We start from the raw sequence: 27,504 nt of genomic DNA, 5'->3' as shown, positions 1-27,504 counted from the left end.
ATCCTTTCTGCAAATCCACCACCATCTGTGCTTCTATGTTGCTCTCCTCCTTGACACCATACCTACTCATCACCTGTTTCCTTCACCGACGTGCCCATTGAAGTCCACTCCAGTCACCACTCTCTCCTCCTTGGGTACACTCCCCACCACTTTATCCAACTCACTCCAGAATTATTCTTTCTCTTTCATCTCACACCCAAGTGTATGCGCTGATAATAAAGAAGGTTTGGTATGAGGAACATGAATGCATGTTTCACGTGCCTCTTTCAATCACAGAGAACCAGCATTTCCGACACTGATGTGTGTGTGTGTGTGTGTGTGTGTGTGTGTGTGTGTGTGTGTGTGTGTGTGTGTGTGTGTGTGTGTGTGTGTGTGTGTGTGCGTGTGTGTGTGTGTGTGTGTGTGTGCGTGTGCGTGCATGTGAATTAATTAATTGTGGCTGTTGCAGCTATAAAAGCGCTATAAAAATGCAACTTGATTGATTGATTGATTGTTTGATTGATTGATAACATTTGTCCTCACACCTTTGATTCCCAGCTTCATACTCATCACTCTGTCTGACATTCTCTTTACCTCCAACACACTCTTGACATACACACTTCCTTCAGAATTACCCCTGCCCCATTTCTCCTTCCATTCACACCATGGTAGAATAGTTTGAACCCATCTCTGATGCTCCTGGCCTTATTCCCCTTCCACCTGGTCTCTTGCCAGTATATCTACCTTCTGTCTCTCCATCATATCAGCTAGCTCTCTCCCTTTATCACTCATAGTGCCAACATTTAAAGTTCCTTCCCATTTATCCGGGCTTGGGACCGGCACTAAGAATGCACTGGCTTGTGCATCCACAGTGGCTGGGTTGGAAAGATTCTGGAGATAGTGGACCTCTGAGTTGTATGAAATGCAGAGGGCAAAAATCTTGTAAAATATTTTTAAAGCTAATATCTTGGAAAGATTCTGAAGATAGTAGTTTACAAGAATTTTGCCCTCTGCATGTCATACAACTCAGAGGTCCACTAATAATGACAATTCATCTCAAACCGACTTGGTTTCTTTGTGGCCAGAACACCAGTAAGTATCACCAAATGACCCACGTTCTGTTTTATGTAGTATTTTACTGTGGCAGCCAGGAGAATTTTTAATCCTGCAAATGTATCATCTACCACCAGAACCATAACCTACCCAGGAGACCCACTTTATGGATGAAACAGAATAAACCTCTTCCATAAATTGATGCCTTTGTTTTGTAGAATTAGATACATATGTCTTATTTGGCTAAGTTTGATTGGGCTAGTATTACAAGCTAGATAGCAAAAGCAACTAGCTGGCTCTATTCCCAGTAAGTTTCTTATAATGGAGCTTGTGTTCATAAGTGTTAACTTGTAAAATGACTGTGTGAAATAACTTTTATATCCCGACTATATGTAGTAATTTTGTGGAAACTACTGAGATCTTTCATCCTGTATTCTGGATAAAGAATCATCTAGAATTACAAATATAGTACTTGAAGGTCACATTACAAGACCTTTAGTGTTGACGTTTGACCCCTGATGAAACAGTCACCAGTACTGTTGTGTCGGCATCTTCTTTACTGCTGAACAACGTTTCAATTGAACCTGAGTTCAAGTCATTGATATAATGGCTGATAAAGATCAACAAGCTTGGTCTGCAGAATCTGCTTGTTAGTCACGACAGCTTTACTTCTTCAAACTCCCAGCTATACCTGCTATGATCTTCCACATTTGGCTTCTACGGTTAAGATATAAAAGGTTACGTGCTGTATACTTTTTTTCCCAGAAAAGTCCTACTCAGCAATAACCATTCCAGTGAGCAGCTGCAAAAATGTAAATTATTTGAATATTTTCTGATTGGCAATAGTCTTACATGCACTAGCAAGAGAAGGTATTGGAACGGAAATTTATTTGCATTTAAACCTTCCATGATTGTAGCTTTAAATCACGTCAAGGCTAGTTTACAATAAATAACTTGCTCCCCGTGCTGAATTAAGTCAAGTGAAATACATACACTACTACTGTATTGTAGCTTTAAGCAGCAAATATTGAAGCCATTCTGTCATATAATTGATATGATATACTATAATATACCATGATGTTTGCAGATGACATTGTGATCTGTAGCGAGAGTAGGTTGCAGGTGGAGGAGAGCCTGGAGAGGTGGAGGTATGCACTGGAGAGAAGAGAAATGAAAGTCAGTAGGAGCAAGATGGAATACCTATGTGTGAATGAGAGGGAGGATAGTGGAATGGTGAGGATGCAAAGAGTAGAGGTGACGAAGGCGTATGAGTTTAAATACTTGGGGTCAACTGTACAAAGTAGCGGGGAGTGCAGGAGAGAGGTGAAGAAGAGAGCGCAGGCGGGGTGGAGAAGAGTATCAGGAGTGAATTGTGACAGAAGGGTACCAGCAAGAGTTAAAGGGGAGGTTTACAAAATGGTTGTGAGACCAGCTATGTTAGTATATGGTTTGGAGACGGTGGCACTGACAAAAAGACAGGAGGTGGAGCTGGAGGTGTCAGAGTTGAAGATGCTAAGATTTTCATCAGGAGTGACGAAGAAGGACAGGATTAGGAACGAGTATATTAGAGAGACAACTCAGGTTAGACGGTTTGGAGACAAAGCAAGAGAGGCAAGATTGAGATGGTTTGGACATGTGTGGAGGAGAAATGCTGGGTATATTGGGAGAAGGATACTGAATATGGAGCTGCCAGGGAAGAGGAAAAGAGGAAGGCCAAAGAGGACGTTTATGGATGTGGTGAATGAGAACATGCAGGTGGCTGGTGTGACAGAGGAAGATGCAGAGGACAGGAAGAGATGGAAACTGATGATCCACTGTGGCGACCCCTAACGGGAACAGCCGAAAGTAGTAGTAGTAGTCTGTCATTTAACTGATACCTTGAATAAAGGCTTGCAGTGGTCGTCTATTTAAAAAGAGCGAATTCTCTGTGGGATGGAGAACTTTAATGAATATGACAGTCTTTAAAAAAAGGTATTGAAAAAGGGCTGTCACCGTAACCTTTTGTCAGTTAGCGTACCAAGATGAATTTGATGGAGTACCGAGAGTCTCAACAGCTGCATACAGAAACCATTCTACACGTGAGCTATTTGTGGGGATGCAGAAGCCTATCTTGTTAATGTCAAACACAACCTAGGAGATCAGGGCAAAGGCTGAGGTCTTACAAATCTTTAAAATTAAGAGATCCCTAAACAGCTTTTGTGTCAACATGTGAGGCTGCTAAATAGCAAAGAACAGATAACAATGCAAACTTTTACTGCTTTCCTATTTTTAAGGAATATATACATAACATACATACATACATACATACATACATACATACATACATACATACATACATATATATATATATATATATGTCAATATTTTTCTGTATTTTTACATAGTATTCGTAAATTAGTATAATAGTATCGTGTAATAGTAATAGTAAAATATATCAGTATAGTATATTAATATCAGCATATTACTGTAACGTTTAACAATACAATTACAATAGTATTGTGGCAGGATGAGGAAAAACACAGGAGACGAAGGCGAGTTTGAACTTTATTCCTCAGCTCCAAAACCAAACTGAAACAGGAACAACCTTGCACCAGAGAGCCCGGGAACGTAAACCACGCCCCCAGCTCACAGCCCTGATGGGTGAGAGGCATAGCCCCTAGTGTCCGCCACAGTATTTGTATATTATTGTATTTATTGTTATGACTATAATTTACATGGTCATGCAGTTTATTAGAATGTTTTGTTCCCCTTGGAAAAATTGTTCTAGTGTAGTTCTGTTCTGTTCTAGTCTATTCTATTCTATTCTGCGCCACAAGGTGGCAGCATAAACTCGCTCACAGTTGTGTTTTTCTCCACGCCCCTTGCTATCTGCATACTCAAATTTCCGCATTTTTGGGTGCAATAGCGTACTGTTGTTGTTGCAGCTTGACCATGGCGAGGTTCATCGCCAGAGTTAACTTTAGGGGCTACATTGCTTCCCAGATTAGAATGGCATCCGACCAGGTAAACTTGTGTCAAGCTGTGAGAAATTACGCTTTGAATGCAACTTTTGATTGCTAGCATTGCTAAATGTAGGTAAACTAGCGAGCTCAATGAGGGCAGGTCGACGTGTTGGACTTGCAATCAACAGTATTGAAGAAATGTGCTGACAGCTTTTGGTAAAGCTACATATTCACCGATAACGGCCTTTGTGTCACTGTTAATAAACATGTACTCATGTATAGTTGTACCGAAATAGCGCTGATGCCTTCCCAGTATCAGTAATTTCAAACTACAATGCTCCCACATGTAAAGATCTTTTCTGTGATCGTCCCTATAGCCACCGGCCAGTATTAATAATGCAATTTGGTTCAATGTCAGTGGCCAATCTGTATTACATTATGTATTACAGCTTGGTGAGCTGGGCAAAGGTGCGGGGAAAGGAGGAGGTGGAGGTGGTTCCGTGAGAGAGGCGGGTGGGGCTTTTGGGAAGCGAGAAGCAGCCGAAGAGGAACGATATTTTCGGTGAGATGCATCGTTTTTCAAATCATCCCTTGTCCTTAAATCACAGACGTCTCCCGTTTTTCTCACTTAATCCCCACTCTTTCTTTCGACATGTGCAGGCAGAAGGAGAAGGAGCAGCTGGCAGCGTTGAGGAAGCATCACGAAGAAGAGATTGATCACCACAAGAAAGAGATAGAGCGCCTTCAGAAGGAGATCGACCGCCATAAGGGCAAAATCAGAAAGTTAAAACATGACGACTGAGTCCTGGATCTGATTTACTCATTCCTCTTCATCACACTCCGACATTCAAACAGTCATATCGCCAAGCCAGTGACTGTTAGATTGTGTTTGATAGTCAAAGCAGCTTCTGTATGATATTGTATATGATACAATTCATGTTAAAATATAAATTAAAGGTAAAATAAAGCATAATTTCAATTTACAGTGTCTTTTTGTAAAAAAAAAATCTTTCATAAGCGTCTATGACCTCTCAGTACAATAGGTCTATATGCGTCTTTGATTGTCTTTTCGAGTTGTGTAAAATCAGATGTGCTGACGTGCCACCTGAACTTACGTTGGTGTGGTTGGCTTTTTTTTTTTAAGTAGAGCGCTCGATTTATAACGTTGTTACAGCGACCATTTTGGCTCTGTTACCGAGGTCCGTTGAAAGAAAAAACAGACCTTAACATCGTGGCACACAATTATTGAAAGTTGGTGTTGATTTTTTTATTAATATTATTTATTTATTTATTTTTCTTTAAACACGTCAGGGCAGACCGCTGTCCGTCCTTTGTCCCGCCGTAACGGACGAACCTCTCGCTTGTTCTCCCTCGGAATCTCGCGATGATTTGCTGAGCGGCGAGGTTATTTAAGCGACGTCGGGGCCGTCTGGAAGTACGTCTCTTGTGCTAGACCCAAACGTTTTATTGCCAGTAGCTGTTTTCCGTACGTCCTAAACGTTGACTGTCGCATAGTATAACTCGCTCAACACCCATCTTCCCGCAACAGATAGGTAAGTTGCCGCTAACTATTTATTTGAACCTCTTGCGTGTTTGGCCCGACAAGGCCTCCGCAAAAGCCGCACCGACGAGCGCTGTGGCTAACTTTAGCTGACGAGCTAACAGTACTCTGATCTTGCTCACGTCGAGAAACGATCCGTTAGACCACGACATAGCGGATTCGTAACGCTGCCCCAGTGACCATCTGGCTTTTTTTTTTAAATTACTTTAACGCATTCAGACTGCCAGCCCTTGAGAAATGCAACATAATATTGAGAGTAAGTTGGTTTGCCAGCGAAGACCATGCGAAGGGGGCGGGACGGTGGCACCTTTCTGTTTTCTACGAGAAAGGAATTGTAAGCCAAGGTCTCTTGACGTTGCCGTGTAATACTTCGCCAGTAATAACTGATATACGTGTATGGGAGATCAGATGGACGTTATTTAATCAGCCTGATCTCTTCCATAAATTAACCTGATTTACTTTGTTGTATCGGTTGTCCCCTGTTTATATTCTCCAAATGGTCTTGCACCAAGTCACAAAACTTCTGAGCATCACGCTGAACAGAAAACGTCTACAATCTTGATACCAAAGTCACAATACCCAGCTATTGGTGATAGACGTGTTATGGTGCGTCTGTTCGCGGCAACGTTGAGTAGTAAACGTGACAGTCTACAAATTGTGGCTACAGAGTTGCTTTTCACAATTTCAAGACATTTTAAAGCAAGATTGGTTGAACGTTATTTTGATCATTTTTTCTCTTTGTTTTCTGTTTTTCCTTTATTCTCCAGGAGAATGGCTGCTGCTGAGGTGAACGGTAGTTCTGCCCCAGCAAAGGAGGAAGAAGAACCTATGGATGTGTCAACAACACACACAGAGAACTACCAGACACTTATCGATGCAGGGCTGCCTCAGAAAGTGGCTGAAAGCCTGGATAACATTTTCCAGACAGGTGGGCTGTGGGTCTCGTGATATAGGTCACTTAGACATTTTAAATTTACCCGGTGTGTTGAAGTATTTTATATATTTAGTTGCACATTTATTTGAAAGTGGCTGTGACTCATAACTGCAGGCTTGGTGGCATATGACGACCTGGATGAGAGGGCCATTGATGCACTGCGGGAGTTCAATGAGGAGGGAGCACTGAATGTCCTGCTGCAGTTCAAAGAGAGTGACCTGTCCCATGTCCAAGTAAGCACATGATTTGAATACCAAAGCATCTGTTCCTCCTTCCTGACATTCCCACATGAAATCCTAATGCATTTTGCCCTCAGAATAAAAGTGCTTTCCTTTGTGGAGTCATGAAGACATACAGGCAGCGGGAAAAGCAAGGAAACAAAGTACAGGAATCTTCAAAGGGCCCAGATGAGACCAAGATAAAGGTAAGGCTAGAGCTTTTGGGTCAAGGCCCTCCCTGAAGGAGACAGGTGCATCAGCTTTGAAACTGTACATGCAGTGCCTTGCAAAAGTATTCAACCCTCTTGAGAGTCATCACTAATTTCTGGATTATAAAATATACTCAACACTATAAAATATACTCACAATAATATTGTTCCTGAACAATATTTTTTTTGTGAACCCATAAGCTCTTACATCATGTTCCCAAAGCCAAAATAAGTTATGTTTTGCTGACTTTTGTAAATGCATTAAAAGCTAAGATATAGTGCTTGCATAAGTATTCAACCCCCACATATCAATACTTTGTGGACTACCCTTTTGCTGCAATAACAGCCATGATTCTCTTGGGGTAAGTATGTACAAGCGTTGCACATTCTTCTGGAGTAATGTTTGCCCATTCTTCTTTGGCAGAATTTGTAAAGGTCTTGGAGGTTGGTGGGATGGCACCTCAGGACTGCGATTTTCAATGGGGTTGAAGTCCAGACTTTGACTTGGTCACTCTTAAAACGTTCACCTTTTTGTTGCTGAGCCATGCTATTGTTGCTTTTGCCTTGCGCTTAGGATCATTGTCCTGCTGGAAGGTGAACCTTCTCCCAAGCTTTAGTTTTATGGCAGACTGCAACAGGTTTTCTTCCAATATTTCCCTGTATTTAGCTGTATCCATTCTTCCCTCAATTTGAACAAGATTCCCAGTGCCTACAAATGAAAAGCAACCCCCTAGAGTTATGCTGCTGCCGCTGCCGCCATGCTTCACTGTAGGGGGGAGTGTTTTTTACGGCATGAGCAGTGTTAGGTTTGCGCCACACATAACACTGAGTTTTGGCCAAAAAGCTCAACTTTCATCTCATCTGACCACAAAACCTTTACCCACATCCTAACTGGTCTCGCTCATGCTTGGTAGCCAACTCCAAGCGTGCTTTTATATGCATAGTTTTGAGCAACGGCTTCTTTCTTGCCACCCTCCCATACAGGCCAGATTTAGAGAGCCCGTGCTATGGTTGACTCATGCACATTTACTCCAGTTTCAGCCACTGACCTCTGGAGCTCCTTCAAAGATTGCAGATCATCTGTGGCTTTCCTCACAAGCCCATGTCTTGCTTGGACACTTAGCTTTGAGGGACAGGAATCAGGAACAATTTGTCATTTCTATCATGTACTTACATGCACAAAAGAAACGAAATTTTGTTTCACCCAGCCCACAGCAGTGCAACACAAAAGATAAAAACATCTATCCAAAATTTCCCAAAAACGACACCACCAAAAACATACAAAAACGGAGAACAAAAAAAAACACAGTCCATTCAGTGCAACACAGTCCAAAAATTCCACTGTCCAGAGAGTGAAAGCCAGCCAGGATGACTGTTGGAACTGCCGGTCTGCATAGGCTAGCAGTTAGCTTAGCCTGCTCCGCTTCCACGTCCTGTCAGACCGTGCTCGGGCACAGCTCCAGTCAGGGCCATGGTCCTTGGGCCCACCGGATGCAGCAAACCAGGCTCCCTCAGCTGATCCAACGCTAGCTCTCCCAGCCAGACACCTTCAATACACCTCCCCCGCACTCCACACGATGACAGATGCAGACAAAACACTGCACAGTCGACGCTAGGCAAGGCTGCCGCGAGACCGCCTCGGTGTTTCCTCTCGGGCACAGCTCCGAGCAGGGCCGTGGTCGCTGGGCCCACGGGATGCAGCAGACCAAGCTCTCTCAGCCGATCCAACACCAGTTCTCCCAGCCATCAAGTGGAAGAAAAAAATCGGAGCGCAAAATAAAAACTTTGCACAATGACACAAACTTAGACGTAGACATGGACAAAGACACTGCATAGTCGGTAATGGGTGAAGCCGCTGTAAATGTGAGTTCACGGTGCCATCTTCAACAAAATGAGCCTGTCCTACAAAGCATCTAAGTAAGGGGTGGCCAGTCTTATCCAGAAAGAGCCAGTGTGGGTGAAGGTTTTTGTTCCACCCAAGCAGTTACACACCTGATCCCACTAATCGACCAGTAGAGACTTTGCTGAGGAACTTGATAAGGAGACACAGGTGTGCAATTGCTTGGTTGGAACAAAAACCTGTACCCACACCGGCCCTTTCTGGATATGATTACCCAACCCTGGTCTAGGTGGTGTGATACAGCTTCCACTTTCTGACAATGCATCCAAAAGTGTCTGAGACATCCAAACACATATTGTTTTGTATCCCTTTCCCGCCTTATGCATTTTAATCACTTTGTCTGTTACTTCAGTATTATGCTCCTTTGTCTTCATTTTCTGATGGCGTTCACGCCCAGCTAATGAACTTTACACAGAGTGCTTTTTATACCCATAAAAGAGACCATTACTTTAATATATTACAGGTGCACACTAATTATGTCCAATTGTGTTAACCTGGGTTTGTTTTGGAATAATTTGTCATTTGCATAAACTTGGAACTTTCAGAGCAGGTTGAATATTTATGCAAGCACTATATTTTAGTTTTTAATTTATTAATAAAAAGTCAGTGAAACATAACTTATTTGGCTGTGGGAACATGGTGTTAAGAGGTTATGGGTTCACAAAAATAATATTGTTCAGGAACAGATATTTGAGTATCTTTTATAGGGGTTGACTGATATGTTTTTGTTTTTCCAAGGCCGATACCGATGTCGATTATCAGTACGTGATGACGGCTGGTGACCGATAATTGGGGCCGATATTCAGTTGCAGAAAATGTAAAAAAAAAAAAATTGTGCCAAAATTTACAACAATACAACCCCTGACACAAGGCTGCCTTTAAATGAACATATGTTTAATAGAAAATATTTGAAAAAGATAAAAATGAAGTGCATGATGTTCAAGGCACTATCTGACAACAATCTAATGTAACAATCAGTGGAATTCTTCAGAACAAATTTAAAGAAAAGATGAAATTGCATGCAACTAAATCGAAGACCAAAAAAAATCAACTTTAAACTATTAAGACTTCTAGTTTATAAAAATAAACAATTAAACCAGCAGCACGCTCCCTCTCTATTCTGCCCCACACTGTGTGGCGATTATGAGCTCTCCAGTAGCTAGCATAAAAACACATGGAATTTGGCTAATGGTGCATGTGTTAAACGATGCTGTAAGACATGCTAAACAAAAACACGTGGAATTCGGCTAATGATTCATGTGTTAACGATGCAGTGATTAGCCGAATTCCATGTGTTTTTGTGTGTGTTCTAGTTTAGAAATTACCGTGCAGTAAGTAAGACGTGTTATTGCACAGTAATTTCTAAACTAGAAGACATATTTCATGCACATCACCGAACTTATAAAGTATAACCATTGCTTACTTGATACATTCACAAGAACGGTGGCATAGCAAGAATAATTACCTTTATAAAGGAAAATTGAAGCCAAAGAGATGGACATGTTTTCTTTTGGTTCAATGTACTGAATGAGGAAAAGTCAGCGCATGCTCCCCTCTGTGGCAATCCTAGGCATTACCAATCAAGTGATGAACCGTTCACCCAAAACAAGTTGATCTCAGATACAGTGCATCCGGAAAGTATTCACACCCCTTCACTTTCCCCACATTTTGTTATGTTACAGCCTTATTCCAAAATGGATTAAATTCTTTTTTTCCTCATCAATCTACATACAATGCCCCATAATGACAAAGCGAAAAAGGTTTTGTAGAAATTTTTGCAAATTTATTAAAAATAAAAAACTGAAATATTGCATGTACATAAGTATTCACACCCTTTACTCAGTACTTGGTTGAGGCACCCTTGGCAGCGATTACAGCCTCAAGTCTTCTTGGGTATGAAGCTACAAGCTTGGCACACCTATATTTGGGGTATTTCTCCCATTCTTCTCTGCAGATCCTCTTGAGCTCTGTAAGGTTAGATGGGGAGCGTCACTGCACAGCTATTTTCAGGTCTTTCCAGAGATGTTCAATGGGGTTCAAGTCTGGACTCTGGCTGGGCCACTCAAGGACATTCACAGACTTGTCCCAAAGCCACTCCTTCGTTGTCTTGGCTGTGTGCTTAGGGTCGTTGTCGTGTTGAAAGGTAAACCTTCACCCCAGTCTGAGGTCCTGAGCGCTCTGGGGCAGGTTTTCATCAAAGATCTCTCTGTACTTTGCTCCATTCATCTTTCCCTCGATCCTGACTAGTCTCCCAGTTCCTGCCGCTGAAAAACATCCCCACAGCATGATGCTGCCACCACCATGCTTCACTGTAGGGATGGTATTAGCAAGGTGATGAGAGGTGCCTGTTTTCCTCCAGACGTGACGTTTGGCATTCAGGCCAAAGAGTTTAATCTTGGTTTCATTAGGCCAGAGAATCTTGTTTCTCATGGTCTGAGAGTCCTTTAGGTGCTTTCTGGCAAACTCCAAGCGGGCTGTCATGTGCCTTTTACTGAGCAGAGGCTTCTGTCTGGCCACTCTACCATAAAGGCCTGATTGGTGGAGTGCTGCAGAGAGGGTTGTCCTTCTAGATGGTTCTCCCATCTCCACAGAGGAACGCTGGAGCTCTGTAAGAGTGACCATCGGGTTCTTGGTCACCTCCCTGACCAAGGCCGTTCTCCCCCGATTGCTCAGTTTGGCTGGGGGGCCAGCTCTAGGAAGAGTCCTGGTGGATCCAAACTTCTTCCATTTATGAATGATGGAGACCACTGTGTTCTTCGGGAACTTCAAAGCTGTAGAATTTTTTTTGTACCCTTCTCCATATCTGTGCCTCGATACAATCCTGTCTTGGAGGTCCACAGACAATTCCTTTGACTTCATGGCTTGGTTTCTGCTCTGACATGCAATGTCAACAGTGGGACCTTATATAGACAGGTGTGTGCCTTTCCAAATCATGTCCAATCAATTGAATTTACTAGAGGTGGACTCCAATCAAGATGTAGAAACATCTCAAAGATGAACAGTGGAAACAGGATGAACCTGAGCTCAATTTTGAGTGTCATAGCAAAGGGTGTGAATACCTATGTACATGCAATATTTCAGTTTTTTATTTTTAATAAATTTGCAAAAATTTCTACAAAACCTTTTTCACTTTGTCATTATGGGGTATTGTGTGTAGACTGATGAGAAAAAAAGGAATTTAATCCATTTTGGAATAAGGCTGTAACATAAAATGTGGGGAAAGTGAAGGGGTGTGAATACTTTGCGGATGCACTGTAAATTTAAAGTACTGTCATATATGACAACAAAATATGTTGTACATGAGACCGTGTTTAATGACCACTGCTCTTATAGCAACGTGTTACCACCCAACCTCTCGGACTAACAATGTTGTATATGACAAGAAAATATGTTGTACATGATACCACGTTTAATGACTGCCGCTCTTATAGCGTGTTCATGCACAACACTGACAATAACACCCTGTATGTAGCTAAAATATTACATACCAGCTTTTTTCTTTTAGACTAGTTACAGTTGAAGGTTAAGCACAGCAGTGGAAAGTATTCTTGGTTTGAATTGACAACCTGCTGTCGATTCATGTCAGACCGACGTTATGCTCTATAGTGTGTGTGTGTGAGAGGGGGAGAGAGACGGGGAAATTAATGTTAGTAACAAAACTCACTTCATAACGTTATGGCATGCTTTTCTTACCAACCGAGTGGGTTTTATGGCATCTGGCATGCTCCTCTTACCTTAGAAAAGTGGTCTGACTCCTCGATGCATCTCTTCTGTGTTAGTGTTGTTGGAGTGAGTGTCGTGCTGTGCTTCAGGAGAGTGAAGGCTGCGTCGCAAGCATGCATGTTGCGCAGCAGACTTTTTTTAATCGGCTGGCCAATAAAAAATATGTCTAACGATAATATGAAAAATGACAAATATCTAAGCCAATAATCGGTCGATCCCTAATCTTTTATAATCCAAAAATTAGTGATGACTGTCAAGGGGGTTGAATACTTTTGCAAAGCGCTGTACCAACATTCAGCTGTTAATATGTTGCCGAACTTCTTTGCACCATGGCAGTGTTTTTATTGTTGTTTTTCAGGCTCTGTTGGATCGAACAGGGTACACTTTAGATGTCACCACAGGTCAGAGGAAATATGGAGGGCCCCCGCCTGAGGAGGTGTTTACAGGATCACAGCCTGGGATCGGAACTGAGGTGAATAATAATTCTGGAAATGTTGCAGGGTGCTACACTTTACTAAGCGCCTCCTTATTTAAGTCAGGTGGTATCAAACTTCTGCCCTGGCCATGTATTAAAAAAAAACATCTTCAGAGCCAGTTGTATTGTATGGTTTAGATTTCTTATTCCTTCTTTGCTGTTGCATCCCTGCTTTTCAGGTGTTTGTGGGAAAAATCCCCAGGGATCTGTACGAAGACGAGCTGGTGCCCCTGTTTGAGAAGGCAGGTCCTATTTGGGACCTTAGGCTAATGATGGATCCCCTTTCTGGCCAGAACCGAGGTTATGCTTTCATCACCTACTGCAACAAGGAGGATGCACAAGAGGCTGTGAAACTCGTAAGTTAGTGTAGATATTGGAAACCCATACTTTTTTCTTTTTTTTCTTCTTTTTTTTTCTTTTTTTTTTTGCATATCAATGGTTGGCATCTGTATTGAATGTTAAGTTTAAATGTTCAAAAGAACATCTCAAATCAAACATGATCCAATGAAACATTCTTTTATTATAAATAGAATACTAATGAAAACTGTTGAGTCTCTAAGAAATTATTGAAACCTAAAGTTGTCATACTGGTTTTGTCCTGTCTCAAATCATTTTTACATGAAAATTATGTTGTGACTTTCAATGGAGCTGAGATGTTTTCAGTGTTCAGATGCTTTTTGAATGACTCAGCTGTGATGTGTTTCTCATGACCCCTTTTCATTCATAAATGACATCGCTAGAGAATTGTTGATCTCATTTTTGTTTTATGTTTTTTTATTCACAGTGTGATAACTATGAAATACGGTCTGGGAAGTACTTGGGGGTTTGCATATCTGTTGCAAACAATCGCCTGTTTGTTGGATCAATCCCAAAGAACAAGACCAGAGAGAGTATATTGGAGGACTTTGGCAAAGTTACAGGTTAGTCTTAGTTTAAATCACTGCTTGCATTTCTTGCTCTAATTCTTTTTATACTTAGATTCTCTTTGTTACACAGGGTTATTCAATACCCCTCCTGGCATGAAAAATACAACAGTGGGTTTTTCTAAGAGTGCACATTTAAACAAACCTTTAGACTTGGAGGATAACAATAAAATAAATAAATAACAATGATTTTTTTTTTTTAAGAAAAATAGTAAGAAATTTAAGTTTGAGTTTATGCTGGTTAACAGTAGTAATTTTTTTTATTCTGCCACCTTCCAGAGGGTCTGCAGGAAGTGATCCTCTATCACCAGCCAGATGACAAGAAAAAGAACCGTGGCTTCTGTTTCCTGGAATATGAGGATCACAAGTCTGCAGCACAGGCCCGCCGCCGTCTCATGAGCGGCAAGGTGAAAGTGTGGGGGAACCCAGTCACTGTGGAATGGGCTGACCCTGTTGCCGAGCCAGACCCAGAGGTCATGGCCAAGGTGAGAGAGTCTGATGTCTCGCTGTCTCTCACTCTCTTTTGATCAAGACAGCCACTTTCCTATATAAATTAAACGGTTTTATATATGTATATAATTATTTTTACATAGGTAAAGGTACTCTTTGTGAGGAAGCTAGCCACACCAGTAACAGAAGAGCTCTTGGAAAAGACATTCTCTCAGTTTGGAAAGCTAGAGCGAGTGAAGAAGCTGAAAGACTATGCCTTTGTCCATTTTGAGGAAAGGGATGCAGCTGTAAAGGTCAGTTGTCCACACGTTTGAAAATATGTCTACCTTTTCAAATGTACAGGATTCATTGAGACGAACTTGTCCTTTTTGCTGTTGATAGGCGATGGAGGAAATGAATGGAAAGGAACTAGGCGGAGAGGAAATTGAAATTGTCCTGGCAAAGCCCCCGGACAAGAAGAGGAAAGAGCGCCAGGCAGCTCGTCAGACAACCAGGAACACAGGGTGAGGCAGGACTAGGGAGAGACCTCATTGGTCTGCTGTTGGATTTCAGTTAACCTGCATAAGGAATTTGCTAAAAAGTGGTTAACATTATTCTCTTCTTGGCAGGTATGATGACTATTACTACTACCCACCTCCACGTATGCCCCCACCGGGCAGGGGCAGGGGCCGCGGTGGTAGAGGGGGTTATGCTTATCCACCTGACTACTATGGATATGAAGACTACTATGATGACTACTATGGCTACGACTATCATGACTATCGTGGTGGCTATGAAGATCCCTACTACGGCTATGAAGATATCTACAGCATGAGGGGCCGTGGTGCCCGGCCCAGTAGGGGGGGGCCTCCTCCACCAAGGGCCCGTGGTGCACCACCGACACGTGGCCGCGGGGGCTATGCCCAAAGAGGGCCCCCCATCGGTGGGCCAAGGGGCGGCAGAGGAGGCCGGGGTGCCCCTTTCCAGCCACCGAGGGGGCGGGGTCCCCGAGGGGCCAGGGGAAATCGTGGGGGCAACGTTGGCGGGAAGAGGAAGGCAGACGTGTTTAACCAGCCTGATTCCAAGCGCCGGCAGACCAACAACCAGCAGAACTGGGGGTCCCAGCCCATCGCCCAGCAGCCCCTGCAGCAAGGGGCCGACTATTCCGGTAACTATGGTTACAGTAATGACACCCTGGAGTTTTCACAGGATTCTTATGGGCAGCAGTGGAAGTAGATGCACCAAAAGGTATTTGGCAAAGTAAGCGACAACAAAAAAGAGAAAAAGAACAATAAAAGGAAAAAAAAGATTGGCCCCAATTTTTGATTGACTTTTTATTCTTCATCCCTCGTGTAAAAAATGTATAATTCACAGAAATAAATGGACAGACCCCAGAATTGGCTCAAGTTGATTGGCTGCAAAGCGTTTGGCTGAAGAAGTGAGCGTAACTGTTTGGCTGAATCAGGTCTTACCCCCATGGTTACATTGGGACATGTCTTAGAACAACCAAACCACTTTTACTGTTACTTTTTGTTTCTGATTCTTTTAAAAGCCAACAATGAACATTAAAAAAAAAAAAGAAAAAGAAAAAAGGACATTCATTTTGAAAGTCTGAAAGGACATTAAATCATGACATTGCCTTGCAGGAAGTCTGTGTCCATGCCCCTCCCGCTTCCCTCCCTACTTGTACTCCCTCTATTTGTGGTTTCTTATAGTGGCTTAGGGACTTGCTTGTAAAAAATGCATATGGTTAGAGCTTCATATTCACTTTTTTTGCATTGGTGGAGAAAAGAATCCACGGGAAGAAAGGAAGGAAAAAACGTTTTGTAACATTAAGTGTATGCCTAGCATTTCTAGAATTAGAGAAATTGTGTTTTTTTTTAAAGTGATATAACTTCCTATGTTTTCTTTGACCTTGCCCGATAAAATTTGGCTTGGCTTACCTTAAGAGCCATAGCAGTTTGTTCTCTGATGTTCTTTGTATTTATAACTTTTACGTTTGTTCCGTTTCAATAAAACTCAGTTGAGCATCAGTCAATTGTCAGATACCTCAAATTCAATGGTGTCATGCTATACTTGATTTGATTTTTACCTCAATTTTCACATTTGAATGAATATTATCTTTGACAAGTCAAATTGTTTTTGCCTGAAAGGATAAGCAAAGACTCACCAAAATTGTGTAATCCGTACAACTGGATGGCAGAACTCTGATGGTGTTTGGGTGATAGAATGATTAAAAAGAGGATTTTAACCCTTTATTTTCCAGTGCATGCGATATTAGCCTACAATTACTCCTTGCATTCTCATATTTCATGTAGTGAACATTACAGGAAAACCAAGACCTCATGTCACGTCATGTCTAAAATACTGTTGGATTCTGATAAAGAGCAACTATGACTGCTGAATGGATCTGTACCGATGGCCTAAATCACCACCACTCAAACGGCAGAAGAGCCATTGAACATTTCTAATTCCTAAATCTGAGTAACAGCTCATCTCCTGTTTCTTTCCTCTTGTGAAGACAAGGATTTGACCATCCAAAGGGTTAAAATTCTTTTACGTTCGCGTCTGTGCTTTTGCTGTAGTGATTGCTCATTCCTCTGATTTTTTTTTCTCCATAGCAACATGCTTTCAGCCTCTGCCTTTTGGTACCATGATATCACTGTCCTTTGTTTGATGTCTCTGTCCTCTTATTCCAACCTGCCTAGGTGGAGAAGCATTGAGAGCGGCACCGCTAGAGTGAGGAACTCACCTGAACAGTACTCAAGGGTGAGCTAGCCTTGCACAGAGTACTGTCCCCCTCACCTGCAGCTAATTTTAATTAGTGGAGAAAATCTAGTGATCAGCCTATTGTTTTATTTTTTTTTTAAACTAAATTGCTGTACCGTTAAGTTTTTATGCAGTGGGCACTCTTCTTAGGTTGTACAGAATGCCGATCATTTCAGTTCTCATGGAAGCATCAGACAGATTTAAAGGCTTTATTTTTAAGTGAGAGGAGGCAAGAGAAACAATCACAATGGCCATTATTTCTGTGTATGTGTTGTCAAGCTAACCCTCCATTAGCTGCCATAATACTGAACAGTCTTCTGTGTCTGTGAAATGCTACCGAAATTGTGCAGAAAAGTGTCGGCCAGTGATGTCACTGACGGGGCAATCCATGACTGAACAATTCTGGTGTGCTGATAGCCTGCATTGTATAACAAAATGGGAATAACATGGTAACATACAACTGTTTAAGAAAATGTGTACATCAATGCTACATACAACTATATAAGAATGCCAATAACAATGCTACATACAGCTGTATAATGTAGCGTTATTTGCATTTTTTTGATGCAGCTGTATGTAACATTGATACTTGCATTTTCTTAAACAACGCAGCCTATCGGAAATTGTCCACCAGTGATGTCACTGGCGGATTCTTATCTGTACAGTGTTTCAGAGATATCAGAAGAGATACACAGAAGACTGCTCAGTGTGTGTGTGTGTGTGTGTGTGTATGTGTGTGTGTGTGTGTGTTGAAAATCATGTTTGTTTTGATTTAAGTGATAGATGGTAATTTCCTTCATAGGTCATTTGACCAGTCCTGCGCATTACTAATCAGCTGGTGTGTTTTATATTAGGTTGCCAAAAGGTTGGCAGTAAAGTACGTGGTAAGAGCAGCAAACAGCTGTCACTGCTGTAAGCCCACTGTGCCATAATCATCTCAGCCATCTCCAGGTCACACTCCACGATAAGGGGATAGATAAAAAAAACAATTTCCCTTTCTGTACCAATAGAGGTCACAATTTCATACATGCAGGACTAAGAGGCTTTTGTTCTCTTAACTGACATTTTCTGTTAAAACCTAGAGTTTGAGAGTGATTGGCTCAATGATAGCTTAAGGCTAGATACAGTTTACTTATATATGTATATATATAGAGAGAGAGAGAGAGCGAGAGATCGCCTGCAGCAGGATTGCTATATTAAATCTACAATCATATTTTATTGTGGGGAAAAAAAGGATGCGCATTGAAACTGTTTTTACTTGTTAAGACCACAAGATGTCAGTAGGTGGCCTACAGTCGTAATATTTGGTTTATTGAGGTAAGACTCCATTCAAAGGACTGCCGTCTTGCGTGTCTGTGCTGGAATCTGATTCTGTTAGATTCAACAGAATAGATTAAGCTTTTTATTTGGAAAAAAAAGTATTTAAAATGACATCGAAAATGTGGTCATTGAACAGCTTCTCAATTAGAATTATTTCTTTACCTGTTGCCTCTTGTTACCAGGCAGTAGGGGGGTGCCCTCAGTCCATCTGAATGAGTCAAAGATTACAACAGAATGGAAAACGTGCATTGGTAAGATCTTGAATTACTCAGCTAATGCTTAGGAAACACGTCTTCATTGATTATGTCAGTGTAGATGCGGTATCACAATCTTTATGACATCTTCACTTCTCACTGGATATATTTCTGTAAGTCGGTTTTTCAGGCAACATGATCCAGAAAGGTCCGGTGTGGGTGCAGGTCTTTGTTCCAACCAAGCAGTTACACACCTGAGTCTACAAATCAAGGTCCTTAGCAAAGACTATTGGTTGACTAATAGAATCAGGTGTGAAACTGCTTGGTTGGAACAAATACCCGCACCCACGCTGGACCTTTCTGACTCGTGTTGCCCATCCCTGAGGTCAGTAAATCAAAAAAGAAGCTTAGAAGAAGCCAGATTTAAGGGAAATTTCCGAGATTGGTTAACATGTCCCTTCTCTGTGTGGCCTCTCTCTAGTTCTCTGAGTAAGGGGAGTGTTTTCCACTAGGCGCCAACCTGGGTCACCACGGGGGTTGACATTCCTCAGGATGAACTGTTAAAGTATGTAAAAGCTCCAAATCAGAAGGAAAGCACAGGACTATACAGTCCAGAGTTCTCGTCCTCATCTTTTAAGCTCTCATTTGTGTACTTGTGACTGCTGATTTACTTCTTAACTGTGCAAAGCAGAGTGAAAAGGTGAGAAATATTTGACTTAGTGCAAGGGGATAATGTAAAATTAGTTGTGAGAGATACCATCTATTGTAATGTTCCTTTTGGTTTAATTTATCAGTTTTGGTTTTTTACATTTATATCTTTAGGGAATTTCACTTTTCTTTTACCTCACTGACCTTAACGTTGGTCACCTGTATGCATGCATACATACATACGTACATGCACTCTATGGTGCATATGAATGTTTGGTGTGCTGAGCTCAGCAAAGGAGAAAATAAAGGTGTAATTTGAATTTTCAAGTAAGGGTTAAAGGGAAGACCATTGTCAAAACAACTCTTCAGATGTGAAAGTTTACATTTCTCACCAAGTACTCGAGGACAGTCACTGTGACATGGTTTGTTCTACAAATCTAAACTTGATTAATTTTCCAGAAATTTGCAGCTTTTAGAATTCATTTTTTTACTCATTCTGAGTGTACTTACTGTAATCATATTACAGGTATATTTTTTTTCTCTCCATTACAGAAGTGAAAGGGTGAGATGTAGTCTTGCCAGTTCAGCTGCAGAAAGCCTTCGCTCAGAGAGAGAGCCTCTCAGGCCGGCTGATGGAGGTGATGCAGAGGCTGCAGTCTGTAAAAGAGGCCCAGACTTCCACACAGACGGGGTTCACCAAGTGTGAAGGCCGGTATGGCTCTGCAACTTCCCTGACAGCCCTCATGCTTGACAAGCTGTGACAGGGCAATCTTTAGGATGACAAGCACTGAAGAACGATTACTGTCACCAAACACACCAGTACAACTTGATGCTGTTTGCTGTTCCGATAAAGACATTTTTCCAAGTGAAACCATGTGTGTACATGATTTTTAAACGGATAAATATTTGAGTCAGTTTGTTTTAAATTTAGTTCCTCAAAGTATTATTTGGTAAGTCTAAAAATTGAATACTATGTAAATAATGTTTGGGATTATCATAAAAGGTTGGCTGACCTATTGGGCTCGTTTCTTAATGACAGCCAAGCATGTTCAATTTCAGGCTTCATGGAAGGTGCAAATCTAACACATTTGGAGCAAATGGTGTTGGTTTTGAGCATCATGTAGAAGTCATTCAAAATTAAGGTATCTGAAATCACAATTGGTAGTAATTTTTACCAAGTGGGTTCTCACTGTGAATAAGACACTGGAGAGGAGTTGGAAATGGGGATGTGTGCATGGGTTCTGTACATCATCACAGAAACTTGGAGACGGTGGTTTCGTTGCTTTGAATTTAGGAGGACTGCATTTTAAATAAAACGTTAGTACATTTAAACCGATCATTTTTGTAGCTTGCAACATGAACTTTTATGACATTTATTTTGTAAGCTGTTTAATGGAGCGTCTGAAGACTCAAAGGCACCGTACAAAAATAATGAAAGCCAAACGTTTGCAACAGACCACGGGAGGAGCTGACGGTAGTTGGATGTGTTGAGTGAATTTGATAAAACGCACTGCAACTGCATGCAGCCAGATCCTATTGAGGATGTACGGGGCTGCACCCATTCATATAGACCAGGGATAGGCAACATGGTCCAGAAAGGTCCCGTGTGGGTGCAGGTCTTTGTTCCAACCAAGCAGTTACACACCTGATTCTATTAGTCAACCAATAGTCTTTGCTAAGAACCTTGATTTGTAGACTCAGGTGTGTAACTGCTTGGTTGGAACAAAGACCTGCACCCACACCGGACCTTTCTGGACCATATTGCCTATCCCCGAGCTAGACTGTTACGGGCTAATTTTAATAAATTACAACCCCCTATAAAAATTAAGAAATGGTGATCGGTCAGAAAAACGACACATTAATTGGGTCTGTTCCTACGAGGGAAGATTGCGTCAAAACAGTTTCATATCGCGATAAAACGACCCACAAAAGTAAATATGTCTGCCCAGCACTGTCAACAGTCATCGTGTGCCTGAACAGGTAACTAGTTTTCCCCCTTTAAGCTTTTGTTAAACGAAACCATTTTAAACTGTCTTAAAGTTAGATGACGTGACCGGCGTCGTATCAAATTGTTCATAAAGCGGCGAGGCTCTGGTTCCGGAAACCCAGGCAAGGACGTGACGACACAGGATGCGTCAGACGTAAACCTCAGCCAAGATGGCGGCCGTCGGGGGAGAAGCTTCTTCTCACAGCGGTTCAGATGAATTATTTCAAAGCTTCTACACGGAGGTTAGGATTACACTTCAAGATATTTTACACGCAAGCGCGATTATTTGCCGTATATCGACCGGGCTTCATCGAGTGGTGGCGCCTATAGTGTTTCATGAGGCCTTGGCTGAAATGAGCATAAACAAACGTCAAATGGCTAATCCCATTTAACTGTGGTTTTGGTGGTGTTTTCTGGCCAGTGTTGGTTAAATTAGTCCTCTCTGGGCATTGTTATTAAAGTGAAGCCAGTGCACCTGTATGAAGTACGTCGGTTTACCTCAAACTAATTTGGCTCGTACCGTTTTATCCCCTGCTATTTTGCCGCTAGTTCCATGTGAGGTTGGTATGCAGCGTGTTGTTTGTTGACTCACCAGACATTGTTATATTTATCAACAACCGGCCAGCAAGGTAAACCTCCCAGTAATTATAAGGCGATCTCGATGAAGCAAGCAATGGGGGGCTGTTCTAGCCCGCATCCAAAAATCACTCAGTCCACTAATGGCCTCATATATAAATTGACTTAAGAAAATAAATTCTAAACTGCAGTCTTAACTGTACTGAGCCGTTTGATTTACCAGGCTTTTGAAGGTTATTCTTACCTGGCTGTTTTGTGGCAAACAGGTGAAGCAAATTGAGAAGCGGGACTCTGTATTGACCTCAAAGCAGCAGATCGACAGGCTGCTTCGGCCTGGGGCATCCTATTTCAATCTGAACCCCTTCGAGGTAACACAGACGACACTAGTCTCAAGTCTACACTACCTATACAAGATATGTGTTGTTCCTCACAAGTGTTGATACAGCTGTCAAGTTTCAAAATATTACGAACATTTTTGTTGCCGTATCGCTTGTGTTACTCATGTCAGATAATCTTTCACCAAATTGATTCCATGAATTATTCTGCCTTTAGGTGTTGCAGATTGATCCAGAGGCAACAGACGATGAATTGAAAAAAAGATTTCGGGCAGTAAGCACAACTTGTTAAATCTCACTCCATGTATGGAAGAAAATAACCTTGTCACTAGTAATGTTTCAGTGAATGCATGTCTTCATTTTGCAGATATGGATGTCATGTTTTTTTATTTCTTAATACCTGGTCTTTCTTTGGTCAGCTGTCCATCTTGGTCCATCCAGACAAAAACCAAGATGACCCAGAGAGAGCTCAGCAAGCATTTGAAGGTAGAATAGCTTGTATCCAAGTCAAGATTTCCTTGACGGGATCTAAATACATCACCTTACACAGTTGTATGTTAATATACAAACTTCAAATAGAGGTATTACTATACCCAGATAATTTGTTTTGGTTTAAATAACAATCAAGCATGTATGTAGCCACTACTCTTGCAGCTGCAATTGGAAGATAAATTAGTTTTTTTTCACACCATCTGAACATTACATGTATTGTCCTCTAGCTGTAGACAAGGCATACAAGCTCCTACTGGATGCGGAACAGAAAAAAAGGGCCTTAGATGTGATCCATGCTGGGAAGGAATATGTTGAGCATATGGTGAGTGGAAACTTAAGATATGTGCCGTATGTACATCTCAGGCATTTAGTCAATGTTCCTCTGCTATTGTGTTCATTTGTTTTTTGGGTTTTTTTTGGTTTTTTTTTTAAACAAATACCTTTTGTTGCTCTTGGCACTAATAGATGAAAGAGAAAAGAAAACAGCTTAAGAAGGAAGGGAAGCCATTGTATGTGGAGGAGGAGGATCCTGAGGCGGTAAGATTTGGGGTCTTTTTTCAAATCTCAAAATTAATCATCATTATTCAAGCATTTTTTCAAAAGCAAGATCTAAAGATACTTTGTCTGTACCATTAATAATTTGAGTAATTGATTTAAAAAGAAATGCCAAATTAACTTTTCATATTTCACAGAAAATTATAAAAATAAGAGACAATTTCAACACAGATTGCTTCAAAATCAAAGCTCTTTGGTGTTAAGCATAACCTTTTGAGTGTAACATTTTCTTCCTGAATGACGCCCCTTGCTCCTGTGTACTAGATATGCACCCTGCATCTGACAATATCCACATTTTCAGGTTATGAACGTGAAACATATACTATCAATGGCACAGTCAAATGTGTTCAAAAAGCCATATGTACTCTGCTGTACTTTTGTTTTGCAGTTCAGACAAGCAGTGTACAAGCAGACTATGAAGCTTTTTGCAGAGCTTGAAATTAAGAGGAAGGAAAGGGAAGCAAAGGACATGCATGAAAGGTAAACTCCATTAAATGATTCATCACACTGCATTTCCCCTTCATCTCCCATTTTCTATTCACTGGTTGAGATATTGACGTTAAACAGGATTTAACTGGTGAAATCTCTGAGATCATAGCTGTTGCATGGGAATACTTGATGAGTCTATTTTCATGGAAGGAGCAGGTTTCCTGCATCTTTATTGAATTCATTGCAAGACTGTTGCTTAGCAGGGAATAAAGGACACAAGTACTTCAAACACGTAATTTATCATGTATTTTGTGTAGCTTAATTGTAAGTGTAATGACCAACAAACACATGAGGCAAGCACAACATAGAAATGCTGCAAAGTTAAGTGGGTAATTGCTCTGAAAGAAGAGAATTATTTTTCACCTTTATTTACAGGAAAAGGGCAAGAGAAGAAGAAATTGAAACGGCAGAGAAAGCAAAGCGGGAAAGAGAATGGCAGAAAAACTTTGAGGTTTGTTCCATCATGATTCTTCTGATCCATGTAAAAAAAAAAGTCAGTTTTTGCAGTTCATTTAAACCCCCCCACCCCACCCCCAGGAAACTAGAGATGGGCGTGTGGATAGTTGGAGGAATTTCCAGGCTAAAGGCAAGACCAAAAAGGAGAAGAAAAACCGGTCCTTCCTGAAGCCCCCTAAAGTCAAGATGGAACAAAGAGAGTAGTGCTCTTGTGTTATACAAAATCCCACCTCGCCATTTTCAAACCACCTCTACAGAGGCATCTCCACCCATCACCCTGGTCTGGAGTCAGCTCTTTAGTGTCTACACAACCATCAGACCATTTGTCACAGGACAGTACCACCCATCCTCCCCTGGGAAATGATTTATGTTCATTTTTCTATTGTACATATGTGTGTGATCTGGAACCTTTTTAATGAGATCAGTATTGATGCCTCAAAGAAAATGTTTCTTCCATTTCCTGTACCTGGCAGTAGTTTGTCATGTTAGTTTTACTTTTCTTTTTTTTTTTAAATTAATAAATCTTGTTCCTAACAAGTCTACTTTGCTGTGGCCTACTGGGAGTGAGTCTTGCATTTGAATTAAAAGTTGTGGATAGTTGGGTTTTTTTTGTTTTGTTGGTGTACTATCTTCCTCAGTTGTCCCACAGCAGATGAGCTGCAGCATGGGTGTAGGTATCACAATCAGTGCCACAATGTGCCCATTGTGTGTATGTGTGTGTGTGTGTGTGTGTGTGTATATATATATATATATATACACACACACCTCAGATGTTCCTGGACTGGAATCTGCTGGAGCCACTCTCCCAGTTTGGGGGTCACAACCCCTAGTGCTCCTATTACCACTCGGACTACTGTGGATTTTACCTTCCACATCCGATCTAGTTCTTCCTTCAGCCCTTGGTATTTCTCTAGTATCTCATGCTCTTTCTTCCTGATGTTGCCATTGCTACATTGATCCCTACTGCTGTCTAATGTTCCATTTATATATATAGTATATATAGATAGATAGACATAGATATATATATATATATAGAGAGAGAGAGGTAGATGGATATATATAGATAAAATCCAGTGAGTCAAGTAAATTCTTTATGAGACAGTACAAGCCTGTTTCATGCCATAAGCAATCATCAGCTGTAAATAGCTGTTGACAGCCGATGATTGCTTATGGCATGAAACAGGTCTGCACTGACCACCAAAGAATCCACTTGAATCACCGCACCACCTTGCTCATTTGCTGAGGACCCCACCACCACCGAGTGCCCCATCCAACAAAGCTTTATATATATATAACTTTGTTAAATGAAACACTCAACGGTAGGGAAAGTGCTCAACAAACAAGTAGCAAAACAATTCAGTGAGTCAAGCAAATTCCCTATGAGACGGCACAAGCCTGTCTCACACCACAAGCAACCATCAGCTGTCAATAAAGCTACTCGGGAAAGAACATACCAGTTACTGCCTTGTCATGCACATCAATGGGGAAGGGAGAGGTGCGACATGCAAAAATTCAAAAACGCGTGATCGCTAACACTCCCATGGGTGGGGGGTATTTGTCTATTAGCATGATTTATCATGATTTATTTATAATTACAAAATAGGTGCTTATATCTATGTCGGCAACTGCTGGTCAATTCATTCCTGTTATTCAATGTGGACATTTCTGTTTGCAAATGATAAAATAGAAAATAACGTCACAAAATCATCAGCTGTCATTGCTTATGGCATGAAACAGGCTTGTACTGTCTCAAAGAATTTACTTGACTCACTGGATTGTTTTGCTCATTTGTTGAGCACTTTCCCTACCGTTGACTGTTTCATTGAACAGTTATATATATATATATATATATATATATATATATCAATACAGATGCAGGAGCAAAAGGTTTAATACATAATAGCAGTATGTATTAAACCTTTTTTTCCTGCATCTGTATTGATATTCCGCTCTTCATTAGTTGAGCACTTCTAACAACACCACTGACGGTTTCGGAAAAATATGTATGTATATATATATATACATACATACACACACACACACGCACAAACACACAAAGATATTTTTTTTAAGTGCTATAAGCTAAAAGTCTTAAGCTTTTTATTTTTTCTCCAATAAATAAACCCAGCTCAAAATGTTCAGTTTCCCATTTTATTTTTGCCCTTGGGTCTCAAACAGGTTTTCAAAGGAACAGTATTGAACTGGGGTACACACCCATGAGTGAAATTTGGGTATAACTTCCACCATTTTGGGACAACTACTTTCAATTGATCATTCTAGATTCCTTAAACATTCAATAACAATACAGCATTGCTCATTTGGCAGAAATAAATTGTGCAAAGTTTAGTGTACAAATGACAAAACTAACAGTTCTGTGAAAGCTACAGTACACTGATATCAGATGTTACTCAAATATAAAATGCAGTTAAATAAGGATTTACGTATGAACTTAAGCACTAGAAGACATTGAGCAAATAAGTCAAATACGCCTTTTCACCTCTCGTATCACAAACGTGAAATTCAGCACAGATCCCCTTTCCACCTTGAGTCCTTACTCTTGCAAGTCCAATAACTTGCAAATGTAACCTTGTTTGAGGAAATTCTTCAGTAGCAGCAAGTCTGTTACTTTCCTTATGTGTTGGATGTTACATTACTTTGCACTCGTCTCCTCCACCTCCAGTAGGGGCGGCAATGACTGGAGATCCCCGAGTGCCTCCCATCAGCCCATCGAGACTGAGGCCCTGGAAGGCCCCGAAAAAGGAATCATCCTTGGCAGCTGACTTCCTGGCAGGTGTAGTGTGCTGCATAGGAGGGAAAGGAATATCTGATGAAACACCCAAATTTTAAAAAAAAATGTTTTGGATATTAACATAAATGGGATTGTTAACCTTTGTCAATCATACTTTGATATATATATATATATATATATCTCAAATTTACCCGCGGAAGGCAGTGCTGGCTCCTAAAGTGGGTTCTTCTGACCGACCTGTCAGCGTTTTTCTTGGCCAACATGGCTTGCTGTCGTTTCCTGTGGCAAACATCACATGGAGAATCATGAGGTACTGTAGACACTGAAGTCTACGTGGCACATGGTCAAGCGGCTTATTCATTTGAAGTCAACGCTTATCCTGAGTAACTTAAGTTACAAGGACAAAGATTATCAACCAAGCCACCACCCATCTGGATGAGAGTCAGTTGCATAGACAATGATTCAATTTTTTTTCCAGGGTTAAATTTGAGTCCATAACTTTTGCACCTGCTCATGCAAAAACGATGAATAGCTCATTTACAACCTAAAAACAACAAACTGGGCTGGGTAGTTTAAGTTCTTAGTTAG

At 41.1% G+C, this 27,504-nt stretch overlaps 3 protein-coding genes across 5 annotated transcripts; all 3 read left to right on the top strand.

The window, feature by feature from the left end:
- The first annotated feature begins 3,936 nt into the window (after positions 1-3,936).
- On the top strand, positions 3,937-4,957 carry atp5if1a (ATP synthase inhibitory factor subunit 1a). The gene is made up of 3 exons (XM_056298760.1): positions 3,937-4,035; positions 4,424-4,536; positions 4,635-4,957. The coding sequence occupies exons 1-3, from the start codon at positions 3,964-3,966 to the stop codon at positions 4,774-4,776; spliced, it is 327 nt and encodes a 108-aa protein (XP_056154735.1). The 5' UTR covers positions 3,937-3,963; the 3' UTR covers positions 4,777-4,957.
- A 396-nt stretch (positions 4,958-5,353) lies between these two features.
- LOC130128196 (heterogeneous nuclear ribonucleoprotein R) lies at positions 5,354-20,565 on the top strand. 3 transcript variants are annotated; one of them, XM_056297818.1, is made up of 15 exons: positions 5,354-5,527; positions 6,303-6,463; positions 6,584-6,702; positions 6,786-6,893; positions 12,878-12,991; positions 13,174-13,350; positions 13,779-13,914; positions 14,197-14,402; positions 14,511-14,660; positions 14,749-14,870; positions 14,976-15,514; positions 17,055-17,115; positions 18,618-18,686; positions 19,111-19,194; positions 19,830-20,565. In XM_056297818.1, the coding sequence occupies exons 2-12, from the start codon at positions 6,307-6,309 to the stop codon at positions 17,087-17,089; spliced, it is 1,863 nt and encodes a 620-aa protein (XP_056153793.1). In that variant the 5' UTR covers positions 5,354-5,527; positions 6,303-6,306; the 3' UTR covers positions 17,090-17,115; positions 18,618-18,686; positions 19,111-19,194; positions 19,830-20,565. The 3 variants fall into 3 exon arrangements, with proteins under 3 accessions (XP_056153793.1, XP_056153794.1, XP_056153792.1); XM_056297819.1 differs by lacking the exons at positions 17,055-17,115; positions 18,618-18,686; positions 19,111-19,194; XM_056297817.1 differs by lacking the exons at positions 17,055-17,115; positions 18,618-18,686; positions 19,111-19,194; positions 19,830-20,565 and having other exon boundaries at positions 14,976-16,401.
- An 869-nt stretch (positions 20,566-21,434) lies between these two features.
- dnajc8 (DnaJ (Hsp40) homolog, subfamily C, member 8) lies at positions 21,435-24,762 on the top strand. The gene is made up of 9 exons (XM_056298528.1): positions 21,435-21,506; positions 22,107-22,208; positions 22,393-22,449; positions 22,595-22,661; positions 22,895-22,989; positions 23,133-23,204; positions 23,611-23,702; positions 24,087-24,162; positions 24,249-24,762. Exons 1-9 carry the CDS (start codon positions 21,435-21,437, stop codon positions 24,369-24,371), a joined length of 756 nt encoding a protein of 251 aa, XP_056154503.1. The 3' UTR covers positions 24,372-24,762.
- Positions 24,763-27,504: the final 2,742 nt, after the last annotated feature.

Source organism: Lampris incognitus, chromosome 18 (assembly GCF_029633865.1).
Source record: "Lampris incognitus isolate fLamInc1 chromosome 18, fLamInc1.hap2, whole genome shotgun sequence".
In the NCBI taxonomy this organism is placed as follows: Eukaryota; Metazoa; Chordata; class Actinopteri; order Lampriformes; family Lampridae; genus Lampris; species Lampris incognitus.
This window is presented reverse-complemented; position numbering and strand designations above follow the sequence as displayed.

Excerpts from the sequence above, each read along its gene's own strand:
- atp5if1a (XM_056298760.1), top strand. The coding sequence starts at position 3,964 with ATGGCGAGGTTCATCGCCAGAGTTAACTTTAGGGGCTACATTGCTTCC. Across the intron at positions 4,036-4,423 it reads TTAGAATGGCATCCGACCAG|CTTGGTGAGCTGGGCAAAGG; the intron begins GTAAACTTGTGT and ends TATGTATTACAG. Across the intron at positions 4,537-4,634 it reads GAAGAGGAACGATATTTTCG|GCAGAAGGAGAAGGAGCAGC; the intron begins GTGAGATGCATC and ends CGACATGTGCAG.
- LOC130128196 (XM_056297817.1), top strand. The coding sequence starts at position 6,307 with ATGGCTGCTGCTGAGGTGAACGGTAGTTCTGCCCCAGCAAAGGAGGAA. Across the intron at positions 14,403-14,510 it reads ACCCAGAGGTCATGGCCAAG|GTAAAGGTACTCTTTGTGAG; the intron begins GTGAGAGAGTCT and ends ATTTTTACATAG. Across the intron at positions 14,661-14,748 it reads AAAGGGATGCAGCTGTAAAG|GCGATGGAGGAAATGAATGG; the intron begins GTCAGTTGTCCA and ends TGCTGTTGATAG.
- dnajc8 (XM_056298528.1), top strand. The coding sequence starts at position 21,435 with ATGGCGGCCGTCGGGGGAGAAGCTTCTTCTCACAGCGGTTCAGATGAA. Across the intron at positions 21,507-22,106 it reads TTCAAAGCTTCTACACGGAG|GTGAAGCAAATTGAGAAGCG; the intron begins GTTAGGATTACA and ends TGTGGCAAACAG. Across the intron at positions 22,450-22,594 it reads TGAAAAAAAGATTTCGGGCA|CTGTCCATCTTGGTCCATCC; the intron begins GTAAGCACAACT and ends TTCTTTGGTCAG.